Source organism: Triticum urartu, chromosome 7, assembly GCF_003073215.2.
Source record: "Triticum urartu cultivar G1812 chromosome 7, Tu2.1, whole genome shotgun sequence".
Classification (NCBI taxonomy): Eukaryota; Viridiplantae; Streptophyta; class Magnoliopsida; order Poales; family Poaceae; genus Triticum; species Triticum urartu.
The window spans coordinates 13,391,282-13,408,555 of record NC_053028.1 but is presented as its reverse complement, the minus strand read 5'-3'; the positions used below and the strand labels follow the sequence as shown (position 1 = coordinate 13,408,555).

Here is a 17,274-nt window from a genome sequence, read left to right as displayed (position 1 = left end):
ACATGGCTGCTACACTTACCAAGTGCTATAAAAAACAATAACAACTGAAGGCGAATTCAGATGTCGATACGCGAATTAATCCAAACCAAATTTACCAAGTTCAAGTTCAAGTTGATTTACTTTGGGACATCAAATTCAGTCTTTGCCCTCTCTTCTGCACCTACTCTGAATGAAGTACGTACTACATAGACACACAGCTCACTGGCAAATACTACTACATATTAGTATGCTTACAGTTCTTTGTTTCATAAGACATACTACTAATGAATATAAGAGAGAGCAGAGTCACCTTGGTGGCCGTCCGATGTGCGCCGCGATCGGTGCCGATTAGTACATTGGCTGGCTGGGGTACTCTGCTTCAGCCTTCCTTCCAATTCGTGCCCGGAGCAGAGGAGTCGAAAGTGCAGAGACCACAAATGATGCGGCAAAGGCGAACGATTCCGCCGGCGTCGGCGTCCTGTGTCAGCAGGCAGAGTTGCAGTCATGTCGGCTTGATCCGCAAGTGCTCTGTTCCGTAAACTAGCCCAGGGGTTTCAGGTTTCTCATGTTTCTGGATTCGGTTTTAGGAGGAGTTCATTACACTTTTTGGCACATGAACTTGCACGGTGGTCACTGAACCAGGATTTCAGCTACACTTTGATGTGTTTTCCGTCAAAAGTCAAAACTAATGGGTTGGTAACTTGTTGCCACTTGCTGTTGGTTTCATTCGGTCGATGGAATCTAGTTACTGATAAACCCAACTGATGTCCTTGTCCTTTGCTAAATTGGTCTGCTCCATCCATACCGTGAAAGGAGAATTCCAATGCCCGAAGGGCATGCAAATAGTGTTGTTGCAGCGCCGCTCTTCTTCTTCCTCTATCTCACACAACTCAACTCTCTCTTCTTTGTTGCTTTGTTCTTCTCTCAAGAACACACGAACGCATACTGTGGGAAAGAAAAACTCAGAAACCCACACATACACACACACCTCACCGTGGAGAGAGACTAGCTTTGCTTTCTACTCCCGGTGAGGCACACATACACTACATTGTTTTGTCCAGCCCTCACGGCCTCGTTTTCTCATTAACTCAATGCCATACTTATATACACAGGAGGTTTGCCTCACGCACACCCTAACTAGTAACTAGCCGGCACGCTCGGCCACTAACCCACTAATCCATCTACTACGCCACTAACCCAACAAACTCCACACACTACATCTCCTGGAATCTCTCCAAGGTCAACAAGACGCAGCTGTGTAGCTAACGGCTCATGCATGAAACTTAGCAAGACTCTCTACTTCTAGACCAAACTATATGCAAAACTCAAACATGCAGATACAAGGAATCAAGATCAAGTCTAACAAATAGAAGATGGGTTGTGTTGATCAAGCCCAACCGGGCACCGAGGCTCTTCGATCGTGAGTACATCGATCTCAAGTGCACCGCCTTCAGCCCGAGGTTGTAGCCGGGGCACATCCGTCTACCGGTCCCAAACGGCAGCAGCTCGAGATCCTGCCCAATCACACCCATCTTGCTCCCCAGGAACCTCTCCGGCATGAACTCCTCCGGTGGGTCCCACAACTCCGGGTCCCGGCCGATGGCCCACACGTTGATGAGCACACGCGCACCCTTGGGGATGTCGTAGCCATCAATGGTGGCGCCCTCTCGGGCCATGCGCGGGATGAGGAGCGGCACGATGGGGTGCATGCGCATGGATTCTTTCACGATTGCCTCAATGTAGGGCAGGTTCGGCATGTCCTTCTCGGTCACCCAGCGGTCACGACCAACGACGCGGTCGAGCTCCTCGGTGGCTGCATCGAAGGCTGCGGGCCTCCTCATGAGCTCTGACATGGCCCATTCCATGGTGACGGCGGAGCTCTCGGTGCCACCCGCGATGAGGTCCTGCGTGAAGGCCATCACACCGATACGGTCGTACTGGACCTCGAGGGTGGGGTCATCGGCGATGTCCATGAGCACGTCCACCATGTCCCTCGCCGCCTCGCCTTCATGGCAGCACTGCTTGCCTAGGATGTGCTCGTCGAGATCGAGTATGTGCTCCATGAGGGTGTCAAATGTTAGCATTAATCTTGTCATATTGATTGTATGTGTAGCTAGCCGGATCATTAGCTAGTGAGTTATCTAGTCAATGGTTGCATGCTAATTTGGCAGTGTCCGTGGCCGTTGGTGTGGCTGCGTAAAGACTGAACTTGGCCGTGCAATTAGCTAGGAGTAGTTGGCTGCATGGTCAATGGTGTGGCCGTTGAGGATATGGACGTGCATGCAGTAGATGGTTAGTGCGCCAGAAAAAAGTATACATAGCCCTCTAAAATATCACGTTTCGGTCACATCACCCCCTCGTCTCTAAAACCGCATTCTTAATCTCCTCAAGTTTTTAAAACCAGATAAAACATCCCCCAGACCATTTTAAGCTGTTTTGGCAGGTGGTTTTGCTGACGTGGACACCTGGCTCCGCCTATATACACTCCTATGTCCCAGGCAGGACGTGTCCAGCGTCTCCTTCGTCCACCGTCGGGCAGCAGCTCACTGTAGACGACGTGGTGCCCTGGGAAGCTTCGTGCATGCGTAGTGGTGTTCTTCGTCACAAGCGCCGTGCAGGCGGAGCAATGTCTCGGTGCACTGCAGCTCGGCCTCGTCGATCTTGTCGGATACGATGAAGAGCATAACGTTCTTGCGGTGTAAATGGGTGTGGCATTGTGTGACACCGTCTTGTGGATGACGCCGGCGACATGGCACCGGTTCAGCCCGACGTAGCTTGTGAACTGGTGATTACCAGCTTGGGCTCACCCCCAACTCCACGGGGGCGAGGTCCACGAGGTTGCCCGCGTCGACGGACGATGCTGCGCGGTGGCCGGTGTTGGCATAGGCCCAACTCATTGCATACTTTTCGACTAGCGTTTCTCGATGCCTAACAGGCAGGTATGTTATCTGTATACGTACATACCCAAAGTTGGCTTTGGTTGGCTGGAGAATTCATTGGCTTTGGTGGCCTTCACACCGACACGGCCGTACTGGACCTCGAGGGTGGGGTCATCTGCGTAGAGGATGTCCTGGGTCTTGTGGAAGAACCTGTCCATGTCGACCGAGGAGCCGACGATGACGGGGAAGGAGCCGAAGCGGAGGTGCATGAGCGGGCCGTACTTTCCGGAGAGCTCGTGGATGGAGCGGTGCGGCAGCGCGCCGATGAGGTCGAAGTTGCCGATGATGGGCCAAGGTTTCAGACCTGGCGGGAGGTTCTAGTGTTTGTGGCCACACCAAGAGGCGGCTCTGAGGAAAAGGAAGAGGGCGGCCTCCATTTTGAATGGCCAAGGAAGGGGAGCTAGTGATGGAGGAAGGGCTAGTTTTAGTGACTGAGCATTTGGAGATGGATGCAAATGTTATGCAACTGAATGTGTATACTTATAGGAGGAGAAGGAGATAATGACTGTATCAAGTCAAGTGTGATTCGAGGCATTGGGCTGGATTATATTGCTGTACGTAACTTAATTAATTACTTGGGTCTCTTTAACAAGTATCAAGTCAAATCTGTCTCGGGTCCTTGTGTATATACGAGCCAGTCAGGCAGTCACAACTCCCTACGTATCTCTCTCTCTCTCTCTCTCTCTCTCTCTCTCTCCTGCAGGCTTATGGGGTACATTATTTTGTGTCCTCAGATCTCAGTCAGGTCATCGCACCGAAAAACGGGAACGTCAACTTAGCAGATTTCTTAGGGTTCGGGCCACGTCAACATCGATCTACCGCATCTCTAGCTTCTTCCTGTTTTGTTTTAGTTTACGAAAATGATCAGATGATCTACATCTCTAGCTTCTTCCAGATTTTCTTGACACGACGCTAGCGTCACGATACATACAACCAAAAATATTTCTTATGTGAAAATGATCCAGATCTATTATTAAAGTTCATCTGAAGTCCAAAGCATCTCAAGCATAATACTACTTTGATATTAGCTCACTACGCATACACATTGTTTGTTGGAAATGCAGTGCAAGTGAATAATGGATATATACGTTTACTTATAGGAGGATACACGCAGGATTATTGTGCGTGTTCAGGCTTCAGTGACATCATTGCGCGCGCCGCCGCAATTTCTGCAGGGATGTTTCGTATGTGACAAGCCAAGCACTCCATATTTTCCTCAAGTTGTTAATTTTATCAAGCCTTCAGTTTTTCTAGTACACAAATTTCCAAGCTGTGAGCAGACCACGTGAAGTGTACATGTGGAGGAATGCTTCTTCCAGTACACGCGCATATACTCACCCCTATGAATGCACACACGCATACCCTACCTCTATAAGCATCTTCGAAAGACTGAGCCGGCATATCATCTTGAATTTTACGAAGTCACCGTAGGCACCTCGTCGTCGACAAGAACGTCCCCTCTCACTGAATGCGCGTTGCCAAAAATCCTGAAATAAATGCGAGCACCAGAGTTTGAATCCTAGTGGACTGGGAATACCACAGTCCCTTTAACCATGCATCCATCCAACCATAGGTTGGTTCGCGAGGAATGCTTCTTCTAACCGGATCACATACATCAGGCACTAAACAATATACGTCAACTTTCTATTCCATACGTACGTCAACTGACGTCCAGCTATCAACATGTTACAAAACTACTAGTGTGCATAACCAATGGGCAAGCACAAAATGCTAAGGGGAGTTTGGGATCTCTAACACTAACCCGCAAACTGGATACCACCGTCCGTGGACCGAGGGAGCTGCCACTGACGCGGGAGCCGGACATCTAACCGTAGCGCATACATTTGAGAGCGGATTTGAACAAGCCTAACGAACTCGTGCAAACCTGATGTTTTTCATATAAACCGTATTACATTTCGGATAGACTATAGCGGACTAGGCTAGCCTAGGCTACCCTAGCCTATCGCCGACCGCGGCTGAGCCCCATTCCGCAGCCATGTCTTTGCTATGTCCGGCAGCCCGACTCATCAGACAGCCATACGTGAGCCCCGGAGGTGAGGAGAAGAGTGGCTTCCGGCCTCGCGAAGCACAAATCAGGGTTGGTTTTCGAACGCTGGAAGACGGTGAGGCTGGTCTCCACCCCCACGAACTGGGCAAGTCATCGGCTGTGTGACATGGCGACGCGGTGGCGGTGGCCTTCACGGGACCCAAGTGGTGACGGCCTCCCATGGTCTACTTTTCTTTACCGTCGGCGGCTGCAGCGCATGTGCCAGCCGCCTCGTTGATCTCTAGTAGTTGGTCTCTCCCATATCCCCGTTCCAGCGATCATTCAGTACCCTCTCTGTATTAGTAAGCAGACCCATCAAGATGGCAATGGGGCCCTGAAACCCGCGTCCTCGCGGTTTTTTACCCTATTAGGGTACGGGGATGGGCACTTTTTCATCCCCGCAGGGCTGTTATTGGGCAGATTATACAACCCGACACGTTTTGTGGGTTTACACCCGTTTCGATAGTCCCTGTACCAGAAACCCGACAAAACCCGGTAAAATACACATGCATTGATCTGGCCCAACCCAAAGCCACGCAGACCGAGCGGCCAAACCCCCCAGCGACCAGCGTGGAGGCCAAACCAACCCCTCGCTGGGTTGCTTACTCGATGTGGCCAGTATTGCTCGTTCCTCTCCTCTGCACACCCCCACCCGAGTCTCTCTTCCCCGCACATCAAACCTAAACCTAAACCTAGGTCCCCAGCCGTCCCCTGGCTCGATCCGATCTTGCAAGAGCCGCCGATCATGATCTGCACCGGCGAGCCTCCTCCCTCCACGTCTTCTCCACCGACCACGGTCTGATATGGAAAAGGGCCGCCGCCGCCTGGCTCAATCCGATCTTGCAAGAGTTGCTGACCACGATCTGCGCCAGTCTTCAAGACATTCAAGAGGGAATGCAGGTGGAGTACAAGTACTTGCACATTTCATATACCAATCTGCATATTTTTCATGTTTAACTATAGCTTGAGTAAATTTTGATCTTCTCTAGGACTTGGCACTTTGATTTGGCATTGTATGCTTTGAAGATAGTCTTTTGGAGGCTTGGAGATGTGAAAGATGGCATGATGATGCCCACTTTAAAGTGATTTGTGAACTATGCAGTGGCGGAGCTTAGTTCAACTCTGAGGGGGCCATGGTCCCCCAGCCCAAGACAAAACAATGAAGAAAAAAATACTATGCATGGCTTAGATTTGGAAAAAATCAATTCTTTTCCCTCTCAGTTGTTTATATTATCGCTTTGCCCCCCCCCCCCCCCCCCCCCCCCCCCGAGATTACTGTCAAGCTCCGCCACTGGAATTATGAATTACATTTCAGAACTTATGTATTGGACCATTTCGTCTCGTTTGTGCTTGTGATCTGTGAACCATGAATTCTATTTCAGACCTTGTGTAATTGGACATCTTGTTGAACTGAAATATGCTACTGTTTATGGCTGAAATATGCTACTGTTCGTGCTGAAATATGCTCCTTGTAGCTGATGTTATTGCTCTCTTTTGCTCAAGTTATGCTGCTGAAATATGCTCCTTTTAGTTGCTGAACCATGTACTCCCTCCGGCCCTTTTTACTTTGCACATTGGATTTGCCGAAAGTCAAACTTTGCTAAGTTTGACCAAATTTATATTAGAAATTATTAGCATCTATAATATCTAATAAATATAATATGAGAATAATTCCAAGATGAATCTAATGATATTGGTGTTGTTATGTGAATGTCTATAATTTTTTTATATAAACTTGGTCAAAGTTGAATGAGATTGACTCCGGAAAATCCTAATATGCAGAGTAAAAAGGACCGGAGGGAGTACTATTGTATTATGTTGATATTTGCTGAAGTTACACTGCTGAAATATGCTCCTTTTGCTGCTGAAATTCTATTCTATTTTGCTGCTATGTTTGCTTTAATATGCTGATTTCCCCGTGGGTTTAGAAAACCCAATGGGATTTAGAGGACGGGCAGAAAGCTAGCCCCGCTTACGGTGACGGGGACGGGGACGGGGACGGGCTTGTGATTTTTTCGTGGAGATGGGTTTGGGAAGGCAAAATCCGATGGGTTTCATCCCCGTTGCCATTTTGAGACCCACACCTTACTTTTGGAAGGGAATAGAATGGAACAATGGATCAAAGAAAGGGGGCGAGTTTGCACCCACCTTCTCTTATGGAGTAGCGGTCAGAATGACAAATTAGCCTGGTCAGAACAGGCTTGCTTGACGCCTTTCTCTCTCGCTATCTTGCTTGGATAGTTCAGGTTTTCCTTCCCCATCACCAATCTATCATTGCCAGGCCAACTTCTAAGTGTGGCTTCGTTTCCACAATCTTAAACCATGCTAGAGCGCCGCTAATAGCACACTATAACGTTCTAAGCTATTCTTGCTAAATTAATTAGTGTAGAATGTCTCGCTAATAGCACACTATAACGCGATATATCATGTTAATCGCCTATTTTAAGGGCCACACTATTTTGTCATAGCACACTATTTTTTTTTTCAATTGGCTAGTACCCCTGCATTATCTTCTGGCGAACCATGTCTGCTACTAACTAGACTTGTATAAAGATGTTCGTAAGATCCAAATTTCTTTGGAAAAAACAGATAAGAAGCATAAATATCAGCTGACTGTTTGTCAAGAACATAAGAGCTCACACGAACAACATGCAGATGATGATGTGTATAAGTTACAACAGGCAATATGCCTAAGTGGATTCAAGACATTTCCCCAATATACTTCACAAACTCAGTGCAAGCGAAAGCCAGGACAGCAAATTCTGCGCCACCAGATTATCTGCTCTTTAATTATAGCACCTGAACCGACCTGTGCTAGTACTCCTAGTAGCGAGAAGCAGAATGAATTATCTCATCTGGTTGTCATTTCTGCCTCGGTGCTTTCGTTGCCATAGGAACCAGAATCCGCTAATTGCACGTCAATTGTAGGATTGCTCGGATGATTGCTAACTACGCCAATCATCGAAACATACTCCAGATCAGCAGCTGCACCCCTAAATTTTGTGAATATCTCTCTAAGGCCTGGCATATAATCGATGTTGATTAATGCCGTATTATGTGCATATGTTTCCCACTGTTGGCCCAGTGGGGGGATGGCATCGAAAACTAGCTTGAGCTTCCAGAGACTAGGCATTGCATCCGCCTCAAAATTTACCCAAGCTATACCCCGCATGAACGTAAGCTTGAAGTACTTGAGAACTGAGAAACCGGCCTTGTCAAAGATGATCGTGTCATCAGGTGGCGTCTCCACATACAGCGACAGGGCAGTGAGGGCCGGCAATCCTCTGAGAATATCAGCACAATGTGCTGGCAGTCCCTTCACAACAATCTTCAAAATGCATAAGTTGCCATGTTTTCCAACCCACGAAGGTACCTGTGAGAATATGCAGCTGCTGTGCGGCGAGAATTCAAATCTCTGGAGAAGGGGAGGAGGTTCCATGCAATCCCATGAAATGTATGTTTTTGAAGCCGGCGTATTTTTAACCGATGAGGCCTGAGCCACTGCTACAGTTTTCAGGTTGCGATGACCTCCGATTAAAGAACCCAGAGCTTCCATGTTTTTTGCCACATGCTGGAAAGTAGACAGTGAAGAAAAGGTAAGATGGAGCTCCTGCAGGTGGTTTAGCTTGCCAAGGCTCATTAGACTGGGGGACCTTGTTCTGTCTATCCAATCCAGCAGATCTCTCTCGACAGGAAGACTCATGTGCAAGTGCAGCAAGCGTGGAAAATTCACATCCCATGGAACAGGAGCAAATCTTGCATCGGTAATATCCAATGTACCCAGGCACTGTAGTACATGGTTCGGCAGTTTGATGCAGACATCGCTTGCAATCTTCAAATATCTCAGCTGAAACATTTCTGAAATCCCAGTGAGGTCTGCCATATCATTATCACGGCAGCCTTGACCACTTAGTTGAAGGTTTAGGACACGAACAAGCTTGAACTCTGTAAGACAAGGCATAGACTCAAGTAATCCAGAAAATCTAACTGACCGAACTAGTGATTTTCGGATGTTTGCTGGTGTCTTGGCATATCTCGCATCACCGAATATGAGCGAGAGTCGACGGGCCTTATGAGAAAGTGACACATTCTTTTGACATCTGTAGTCTATTGGCATGATGAAATTTTCTTCTGCAGACTTGTGCGCAATAAGATCGTGTACCATGTCATGCACTTGACAGGACAACACCTCATTGTAGTAGTTGACACATGTCGGCTGGATGAAGCTTCTACCAATAAGCTGATAGAAATAGCTTTCTGCAACTTTTTCAATGTCTTGCCCTTCTGTTGTACAGATCAGACCTTCAGCCACCCATTGCTTAACCAAATCACCCTTTAAGAATGTGTAGCCCTCTGGATACATATTAAGGTAGAGCAGGCATGTCTTCAAATAACGAGGAAGATTATTGTAGCTCAGATTCAGTGCTTGTCTAGTTCTTTCAGAAGTAGGCACTGCAGAGAAACAAGAGATTACCGAGTGATGGATGTATGTGAAGAAATCATTTGACATGACAGGCTGGCTTAGTAGAAGACTAGCTATGCTGATTGTGGCTAGTGGCAAACCATCACATATTTCAGCAATTTCATCACATACTTGTTTCAGTTCATCAGGACACTCACTTTCAGAGCCAAAGAGTCTGTTAAAAAATAGCTTTCTTGAGTGATCATCATCCAGAGGTTTCATTTCAAAGACATGCCCTGACTGATAGCAGCTACATGCTACTGCAACGTCTTCGATCTGTGTAGTTGTTACTATTGTGCTGCCTCGACTACCCTCGGGAAAAGCATGACTAATAATATCCCATACTGATGTTTCCCATAGATCGTCAATAATAATCAGATACCTGCAGCATGCCAGAATTGAGGTTGCATATTAATCAGGGTTTTATGGCAACATTTTGTATGAAGAAAAACAGTAGTACCTTTTGTTTTGTAGATATATCTTGATATTATCAATGAGGTCAGTCTCCTTAAAATCCTGTGGGGGGTCCGGATGCTGGAGTTGTGACAGAATGTCACGGAAAATCCTCTTCATATCGGGTTTCTTAGACACACGAATGAAAGCTCGACAATGGTATTGCTTCCCAATTCTGCTGTACAACACTTTGGCAAGTGTAGTTTTACCGAGACATGACGGTCCAAGAACAGCTACCACCTTGAGCTGCTGGTGCTGCTGCTGCTCTTGATCCTCCCCAACGTCAGCCACCAGTGAGTTAATAAACTCACTCATCCAACTATCGACTACAATGTGTGCCGCTTCTTCATCATACCGCACTGAAACTGGAACCGTAGGTCCAACGGGCACAAACCACCGCTTCAGTGTGCTGCAAGAATGGAGACTGTATCTCTGGTGCCGTTCAATCGCCTCCTGAACATACATCCTGAATTCTGATAGCGTTTCCGCAATACTAACAAGCTGAGTCTTGGTAGTCTTGGCATGACTGAAGAATTTGAGGAAGAATCTGAATTTGAGGCCGGATCTGAATGTCTTGATGTTGTTGGGAACAAGGGAGGGATGCTCAGGCTGCGCAAATATTAAGCTGTCAATATAATCCTCCATGTCATAAGACAGGTTGCGCGCCTCATTCATCCAGCAATTGGCCGCCATAGGAGGGTCGTCCACCTCTGACAATTGATCAAGGTAGGAGTCCATCTTTTCAACGTCATCTTTGAGGAGGCGCATCACCTCCATGAGCCTCTTGACCCTCTTGGAGTTGGAGCATCCTTGTATAAGAGGAGCTTGCAGCAGCATATCCAGCTTCCCAACAAGGGGTCTCATGGCGCCCAGTGAAGCACTGATTGGGGACCTAATCTCTGTGCCTCGGATCGAAACATCTGAACACACACAAACAAAGGTAGAATTAATTAACAAATAATGCATGTTACAGCAAAAAATAATAATGAGCGACATCAGCCGTGGTCGAGAGACATCATTGACCATCCTTAGATCAAGTAAAGACTCCATACTAGAAGGGGAGAGGTTAGAAGATGTGTCCTCATTTTCATGGAAATAGTTGCCCAAATCGCGTTACAGATTAGAGAAGAAAACATAGTTTGCAGGATCTCGGGCTCACCTCTTCTGGTAGAAGGACCTGGATCGGAGAAGACATTGTTGGGCACTTGAGGAGATTCCTCGGCCTCCTCCGCATCATCAATAGGTGGAGACCGTACCTGCTGCTCAAGGAGAGGTACGATCTGCCCCTCCTCCTTGAACTCTCGCAGCATCAATCAATCAGGAACCTGCAGCCCCCTCTTCTCACCGCTAGCTCGTGATCCCTCTTCCACCCTGCATCAGATTAGCGCATGTGAGAGGCAGAGGGACAGAGTCCTGGGGAACTGAGTTGTAGTTAGGAGGTAATATTCTTGTGCTGAATAAACTATTCAAGTGACAAGTGATACCAAAGCTGGTAGATCGGTGTTTTTTTTGTTAGCGTGGAGAAGTCTGACAGTGTGCTACAGAAAGTTTTGGTTATAGGCCTATTCAGGAGCTGCTCTGAGATGATAATGGGGATGTAGATATAGTTGTGTTAAGTGCTTAGCTTCTGTAAGTAGACCTAATTAGTTGTTTTCCCTGGTAGAAGTAGACCCAAATCTATGTTTTGTAGTGCTTTCAAAACAGTGGGCCACTTATTCTTTTTGTTCCCTGTTTCTAAATGTTTGTGTAGTGTCCCTAATAGCACACTGAACATCCGGTATTTCTAAATGTTTGTGCCGTTCAATTTCTGATGTTTTCTACAGATGTTTGAAATTTGATGGCTGTTGGAGTACCATCTCCTCGCGGGGCCAGTCCCCTCGTCTTTAGCGGGGCCAACACCTCTATGATTTTTCTTATCCTAGTCTTTCCGGTCCCCTCGTCTTCATCTCCTTATTTTTTCCTGTCTTCCTCCTATGAGGAGCACTGGCTGCATCAAAGGATCACACATAGCATGGCATTTCTTGCATTTGGAAAGCGCGGGGACAAATTACATTGGAAGAAGTCTCGAAATGAACAGGTAGAGAGAAGAGGGAACACTCTACAAGCATGTGAATGTATGTAATTTAAAGAGGTCAAATGGTTGAATCAACCTAGTGTATAAATGATCCAGATATAAGTTTTTGTGTCACAGTTTGTCTACACCAAATGTCAGTTTTTCTTATATCAAGCCGTGTCAGGGAAGGAGGGAAGGAAGAAATTGAAAGCACGCTTTGCTACGTAATGTTTTTTTCCTCTCCTGTCACTCTACAAATGAAATTTTGTAGCTGGTTCAGCTTGCTATGTAACCAAGGCTGAGATGCCACATTGGGAGTGCAGAAAAATAGCATCGGATGCGGCTGGCTTACAGTATTGTGCTTCCCGGGGGCTCATAGTAGTACGAAAGCACTACGAGCATGGTCAATCTTCATGCACTAAAAGCATCACAAAACACAATGTGGTGCCCAGCCACCAGGTGCTTGAATTGTTAAGCTTATCTCCCGTCTTTCCACCTCCTCGATCCAGTTAGCAGCTGACAGTGTATTAGTTTAATTAACATGACAGTTTGGTGCACAGTTGATCCGCACTGCGTGCCAGACAGCCAGTTTGAAACAAAAGCTACCATATTAGTTGGATTAATCAATTCATGAACCTTTCATGCCTTGTCTCCTCGTCGATCCAAGCAGCTGGCTGTGCATTAGTTCACTTCTACTTTGCATTCACTCGAGGCAGACACTGGATGGACTATTTTTTTTCTTTTCGAAATGGCTACACTGGATGGACTACTGGACTCACATAAGTCTTATACATGCTACACATACCAAAACAACATTTTCACCGCAATCTTCAAAAAGAAAAAGAAAATCATGCGCCCACAGATCAGGACTGAAGGAGGATCATAGAAAGGGAGCTTGAAGGAGAAATAATATTGAGAGAAGGAAGAAGAGGGGGTAACCAGAAAACTGAACAACAGGCGACCCCCAGGGCTTACAGACGCCATGCAAACTTAGAGTGATGCATAACCGTCGGATGCAAACACCGCTCCTCGTGTCGGCAAACAATAGTGACAGCGGAGTATATCTTGAGGAGTAGGTGGACCAAGAAGTGAGAAATGTAACGTGAGCGATTATGTCGCTCTCGGTGTTTCTAAAAGTGTAGAATTTGATCAATATTGCAACATTTTTAGTATTGAAATGGATGCCCGAAAGTAACTAATTGTAACGCAGTACGTGTTTATGGACAAAAACTGAAAACATAATGCACTCCAAAATACTACAAGTATGACAAAATTTAAACAACATATTTTAAGCAAGCAAAGACTGAGATGGGACCTTGGGAATAGATTCAGATGCGGCTTAGAGTACTGTGTCGTGGTTAATTAACCTCTACATACTAACTAAAGCAGTACAACAGTCCTGAATCTCCATACATTAACAAGACAAAGATGGCTCCACTGCATGCATGGTTCCGTGGGTGTTCAAGTATTTTAAGCAAGCATCGGGAAGCACACTCCGTCGTACCCGGTGCCTGCTTTGCGCATTGTTAAGCTTATCGCCCGGTTTACAAAGCAGAGGACGGTGACTGACAGTATCGTGCGAGGTGTGGGTCGACTTTGCATTGACTCAAAAAGGGTAGTGTTACCGTTTGGATGTACTGGTACTCAGTTATATTTTCACACCACACCTACCAAAACAACATGTACATGAATTTAGTTTTTTTTTACGAACACATGAATTTAGCTCTGTCCGTGAGTGCTCTTATGTAGGCCGGCCCAAGAAGATTTGAAAGGCCTGTATTCTGAAGTTTATTTTTACTTACTATTGTAAAGAAAACATATATAAAACCCATTTAAAGTGAATAAATAGGGAGAAACAAAAAGTAAAATTGTCCTATTCCTCAATGAACATGTTCATATTAAAAAAATACTAGTCTCATATTTCTAAATGTTCATGTTTACAAAAAATAGAATAAAATGAACATGCTTGGCTACAATCATGTATATATTGCGACAATATGGTGATATGCCTGAAACATGTTGTCCTATGTTAAGATAGGTGTTCATGTGTTGAGATAAAAATGTTGTCCTATACTCCGATGTACTTTGAAAAAATGTTCACATTTAAAAAAAATCATATTTACAATAAAAATAATTCAAATTTACAGAAAATTTTAGTGGTTTCCAAAAAGGGTTAATTTGCCACTGATTTATGTTCATGCACTTTGTAGGAAAATTCACATATTTCCCAAAGAAAATGAAAAAACAAAACCTAGAAATGGCAAAGGAGAAAGGGGAAAACAAATAAACACAAAGAAAAAGAAACCAGCATGAAAACCCGGAAGAAAAATTAAATGGGGAAAAAGGCAGATGGGCCAAAGCATATGCGTGCTCAGAAGCATGCAACGCCTATTCATCATGGCAGAAGCTGGAAATACAAGGGGGCCTCTGTCACACATTTAGTCACTGCAGCTGCAACGTAAGGATCTCAGTGGCATGATGATCCAGTCCTTGCCATTTCTTATGGAGATCGCTCTCCATTATGGATTAAGCGACCAAAAAATAGGACTGGAAAGAAGCAGTAAAGAAGCACCCAAAAGGCCAAGGTTTTCAAGCTCTTGTTTGTCACCAAAGAAATGATAACCATTTATACTACCAGGAAGTGAGCCCGCGGAGATATGTGTGGAATGCGGAAAAGTGAACTTGCGGAGAATTTTATTGCATATTAAGAAAATGCAGAGAACTTTGAGAGCCCCACAAGACCGATAGGACGTTATTTTGAAGGCCCAAGAGTCATAAGCAAGCTTGTATGTGCATCTTATCCTACTTTGGTTATTTCTTGGGGTGTGAGCTACATATATATAAACTCTCTCTTCACACAGGCATATGGCATTTTTTATTCTTTATTGTGCAGTACCAGTTGATATTTCTGAAATGGGAAGTGAGCTTGCTGCGGAAATCCCTATGGCACCAGCTAGTACTGATAATACGATGCTGCCAGTGAATCATGAAGCTTTTGCTAATGCACAAGAATACAAGGTAATTAAGTGTTGTATGTGCATCTCATTTCTAAATTTCCACTTCGGTTAATTCTTGGGGTACGTTAAGTTGTATATATACTCTCTGTTTCAAGATGGCAAGGGCGGTGGTTGTAAAAATTCATGTGGCGCTGCCTACTACTGATAATACGACGTTGTCGGTGAACCATGACGCCTTTGCTAGTGCACAACAAGAATATGGTCCAATCACCAACATTGCTTGTATTTAAAGAAAAGGTCGAAGGGGTGGTGGTTTGAAAGGATCGGCAAATGGATAGAAGTAATTTCACAAGCTAATAACTGTCTTATATTTCCTGCAAACAAAAATTGTTTTATATTCTTCCAAAGCTCTCTTATTAGCGTAATTAGTAGAACTGAGGTGAAGTTAGGAGGTAATATTCTTGAGGTGAATAAATCTATTCAAGTGATAAGTGATATGGTAGTTGGTAGATGAGTGATTTTTTCGGTCTAGCACGGAGAAGCCTGACAATGCGCTACTGAAGTTTTTGGTTATAAGGCTAATCAGGAGCTTCTCTGAGATGATAATGGGGATGTGGATAGTTGTGTTAAGTGTTCAGCTTCTGTAAGTAGACCTACTTAGTTATGTTTCCCCTGTTAGAAGTGGAGCACTTATTCCTTTTGCACCCTGTTTCTGAATATTTGTCTGAGTGTAACTAAGTAGTACACACCGAACATTCAGGTTGTTTCCTGTTTCTTTCAACCGTTTGTGTGGTTCAGTTTCTGAAGATTACTAGAGATGTTGGAAATTTGATGGTCGTTGTACTTGCTTTAGTTTGGACCATCAGGAACCTGTTTTCATCAGTTTCCAATGATGAATTGGATCCTCGGCTGGTGCTGAGAATACGAAACAGACTCCTGTATGGTCCTAGATTTTGATTTTTCGGAATTTCACAGAACTTCTACCATGGCCCTTCATTCAGTTACAGGATGGTCTATTCGAATGCTCTTGACAATCCTATACGGCCCTAGATTTTGCAGAGTTTTTCTTTTTCTTTTACTCCTACTATGCCCGTGGTCTGAAGTCTGAACTAAGAATTTGCAGAGCAAGTGGATGTCTGTAAGAAAAATTAAAATGCAGACTCCTCTGCTCCAGCAACTCAATCTTCCTCCTGAGCAGGGAGTGCTATGACCTATGAGTACATCACGCTAAAAATTAAATGCCTGAACTATGCCGCTGTGCGCTGCTATCGTTTTGTGGGAGCATGGAGTGCTCGGCATCAGACTACCGCTAACAAGGAGCAAGCATCAGGAACCCTAGCTAGCTAGGTACAGATCCAAATCGAACACTTACAGATCAAGCCGCGGTGAGTGCCTCCACCCGAGCTAAGGGACAGGATGCCGCTGGCGCCGGCTACGGCTGAGGATGACCTCCGCGCCACAGGCCGCCGGCAGAAACACCGCCTCTCCGCCTCTCCGCCATTTTTCTCGCACGCCTCCTCTGCTCCGGAGAAACACACCAGGCCGCCGTTCGGGTGAGGGGTGACTGACTGCTCCAGTAAATCTATTTTGACGGAGGAAAAAAAAGGTTTCCGCTTTATCTTTCCCTAATAATAAGGCACGGATTAACTCCATGGGTCACTGTCACAATCATAGTTTTAAATAGCCGGCTATAGCCTTGCTATAGCTGTTTGAGGATGTTGCCGCTAAATGATTTCATGTACAATTTGCCGCTATAGCTGGAGTCGCCGCTAAATGCCATAGCCCGCTATTTAAAACATTGGTCACAATATGCTTCTTCGTGTTAAATAGTATCGCCTCGCATTTTTACATCCTATTTCACTAATTTAAATATCTGTGCAATCTAAAATCATCAAGCCACCTCAAGTGTCAAGAGAAGGAATTAACGAGCGAGAGAAAACCGATAAAATAAAGAAGGGAGAAAAGCACGGCCGCCCTGTGGGAAAGAGAACTGATTTAATAGAACGGAAAAGGTGCAGCACAGCTTGGATGGAAAGAAAAAGATTGGATCTGACGTGATCAGACGAGGAAAAAGGAAAAAAGGCTCGAAGGGAAGGGCCGACGGCGGCACACGCATGCCTCGGCGGGGACGAGCAGGGACGGACATCTCGGTGGCGGGACATGGAGGAGCTCGGGCTGAAGCTGCCGCGGAAGCATCCGCGTCGTGGCTCCACCAGCTGCTGCTCTACGCTAATTAAAGTTACAACGCCGCTCCTCTCTGCACTTGCACGGTGCTGCTTGCCCATATCTTTGCATTTTTTGGTACATCCATATTGGCGACCATGATCCACGCAGGAAACTGCTCGTCAATCGGCACTGCCATGTGGAGGTCTGCGACGATGCCT

The 17,274-nt window shown here is 45.7% G+C and overlaps 2 protein-coding genes across 3 annotated transcripts; both read right to left on the bottom strand.

The window, feature by feature from the left end:
* Positions 1-327: 327 nt before the first annotated feature.
* Positions 328-4,743, bottom strand: LOC125518131 (dimethylnonatriene synthase-like). The gene is made up of 6 exons (XM_048683068.1): positions 4,681-4,743; positions 3,012-3,235; positions 2,787-2,907; positions 2,527-2,669; positions 1,408-2,067; positions 328-457 (listed from the first exon to the last, which is right to left on the bottom strand). Exons 1-6 carry the CDS (start codon positions 4,741-4,743, stop codon positions 328-330), a joined length of 1,341 nt encoding a protein of 446 aa, XP_048539025.1.
* Positions 4,744-7,491: 2,748 nt separating this feature from the next.
* Positions 7,492-16,490, bottom strand: LOC125524978 (disease resistance protein RGA5-like). Of its 2 annotated transcripts, XM_048690002.1 has the most exons (5): positions 16,263-16,490; positions 11,040-11,251; positions 9,888-10,800; positions 9,586-9,809; positions 7,492-9,417 (listed from the first exon to the last, which is right to left on the bottom strand). In XM_048690002.1, the coding sequence occupies exons 2-5, from the start codon at positions 11,188-11,190 to the stop codon at positions 7,817-7,819; spliced, it is 2,889 nt and encodes a 962-aa protein (XP_048545959.1). In that variant the 5' UTR covers positions 11,191-11,251; positions 16,263-16,490; the 3' UTR covers positions 7,492-7,816. The 2 variants fall into 2 exon arrangements, with proteins under 2 accessions (XP_048545959.1, XP_048545958.1); XM_048690001.1 differs by having other exon boundaries at positions 7,492-9,809.
* Positions 16,491-17,274: the final 784 nt, after the last annotated feature.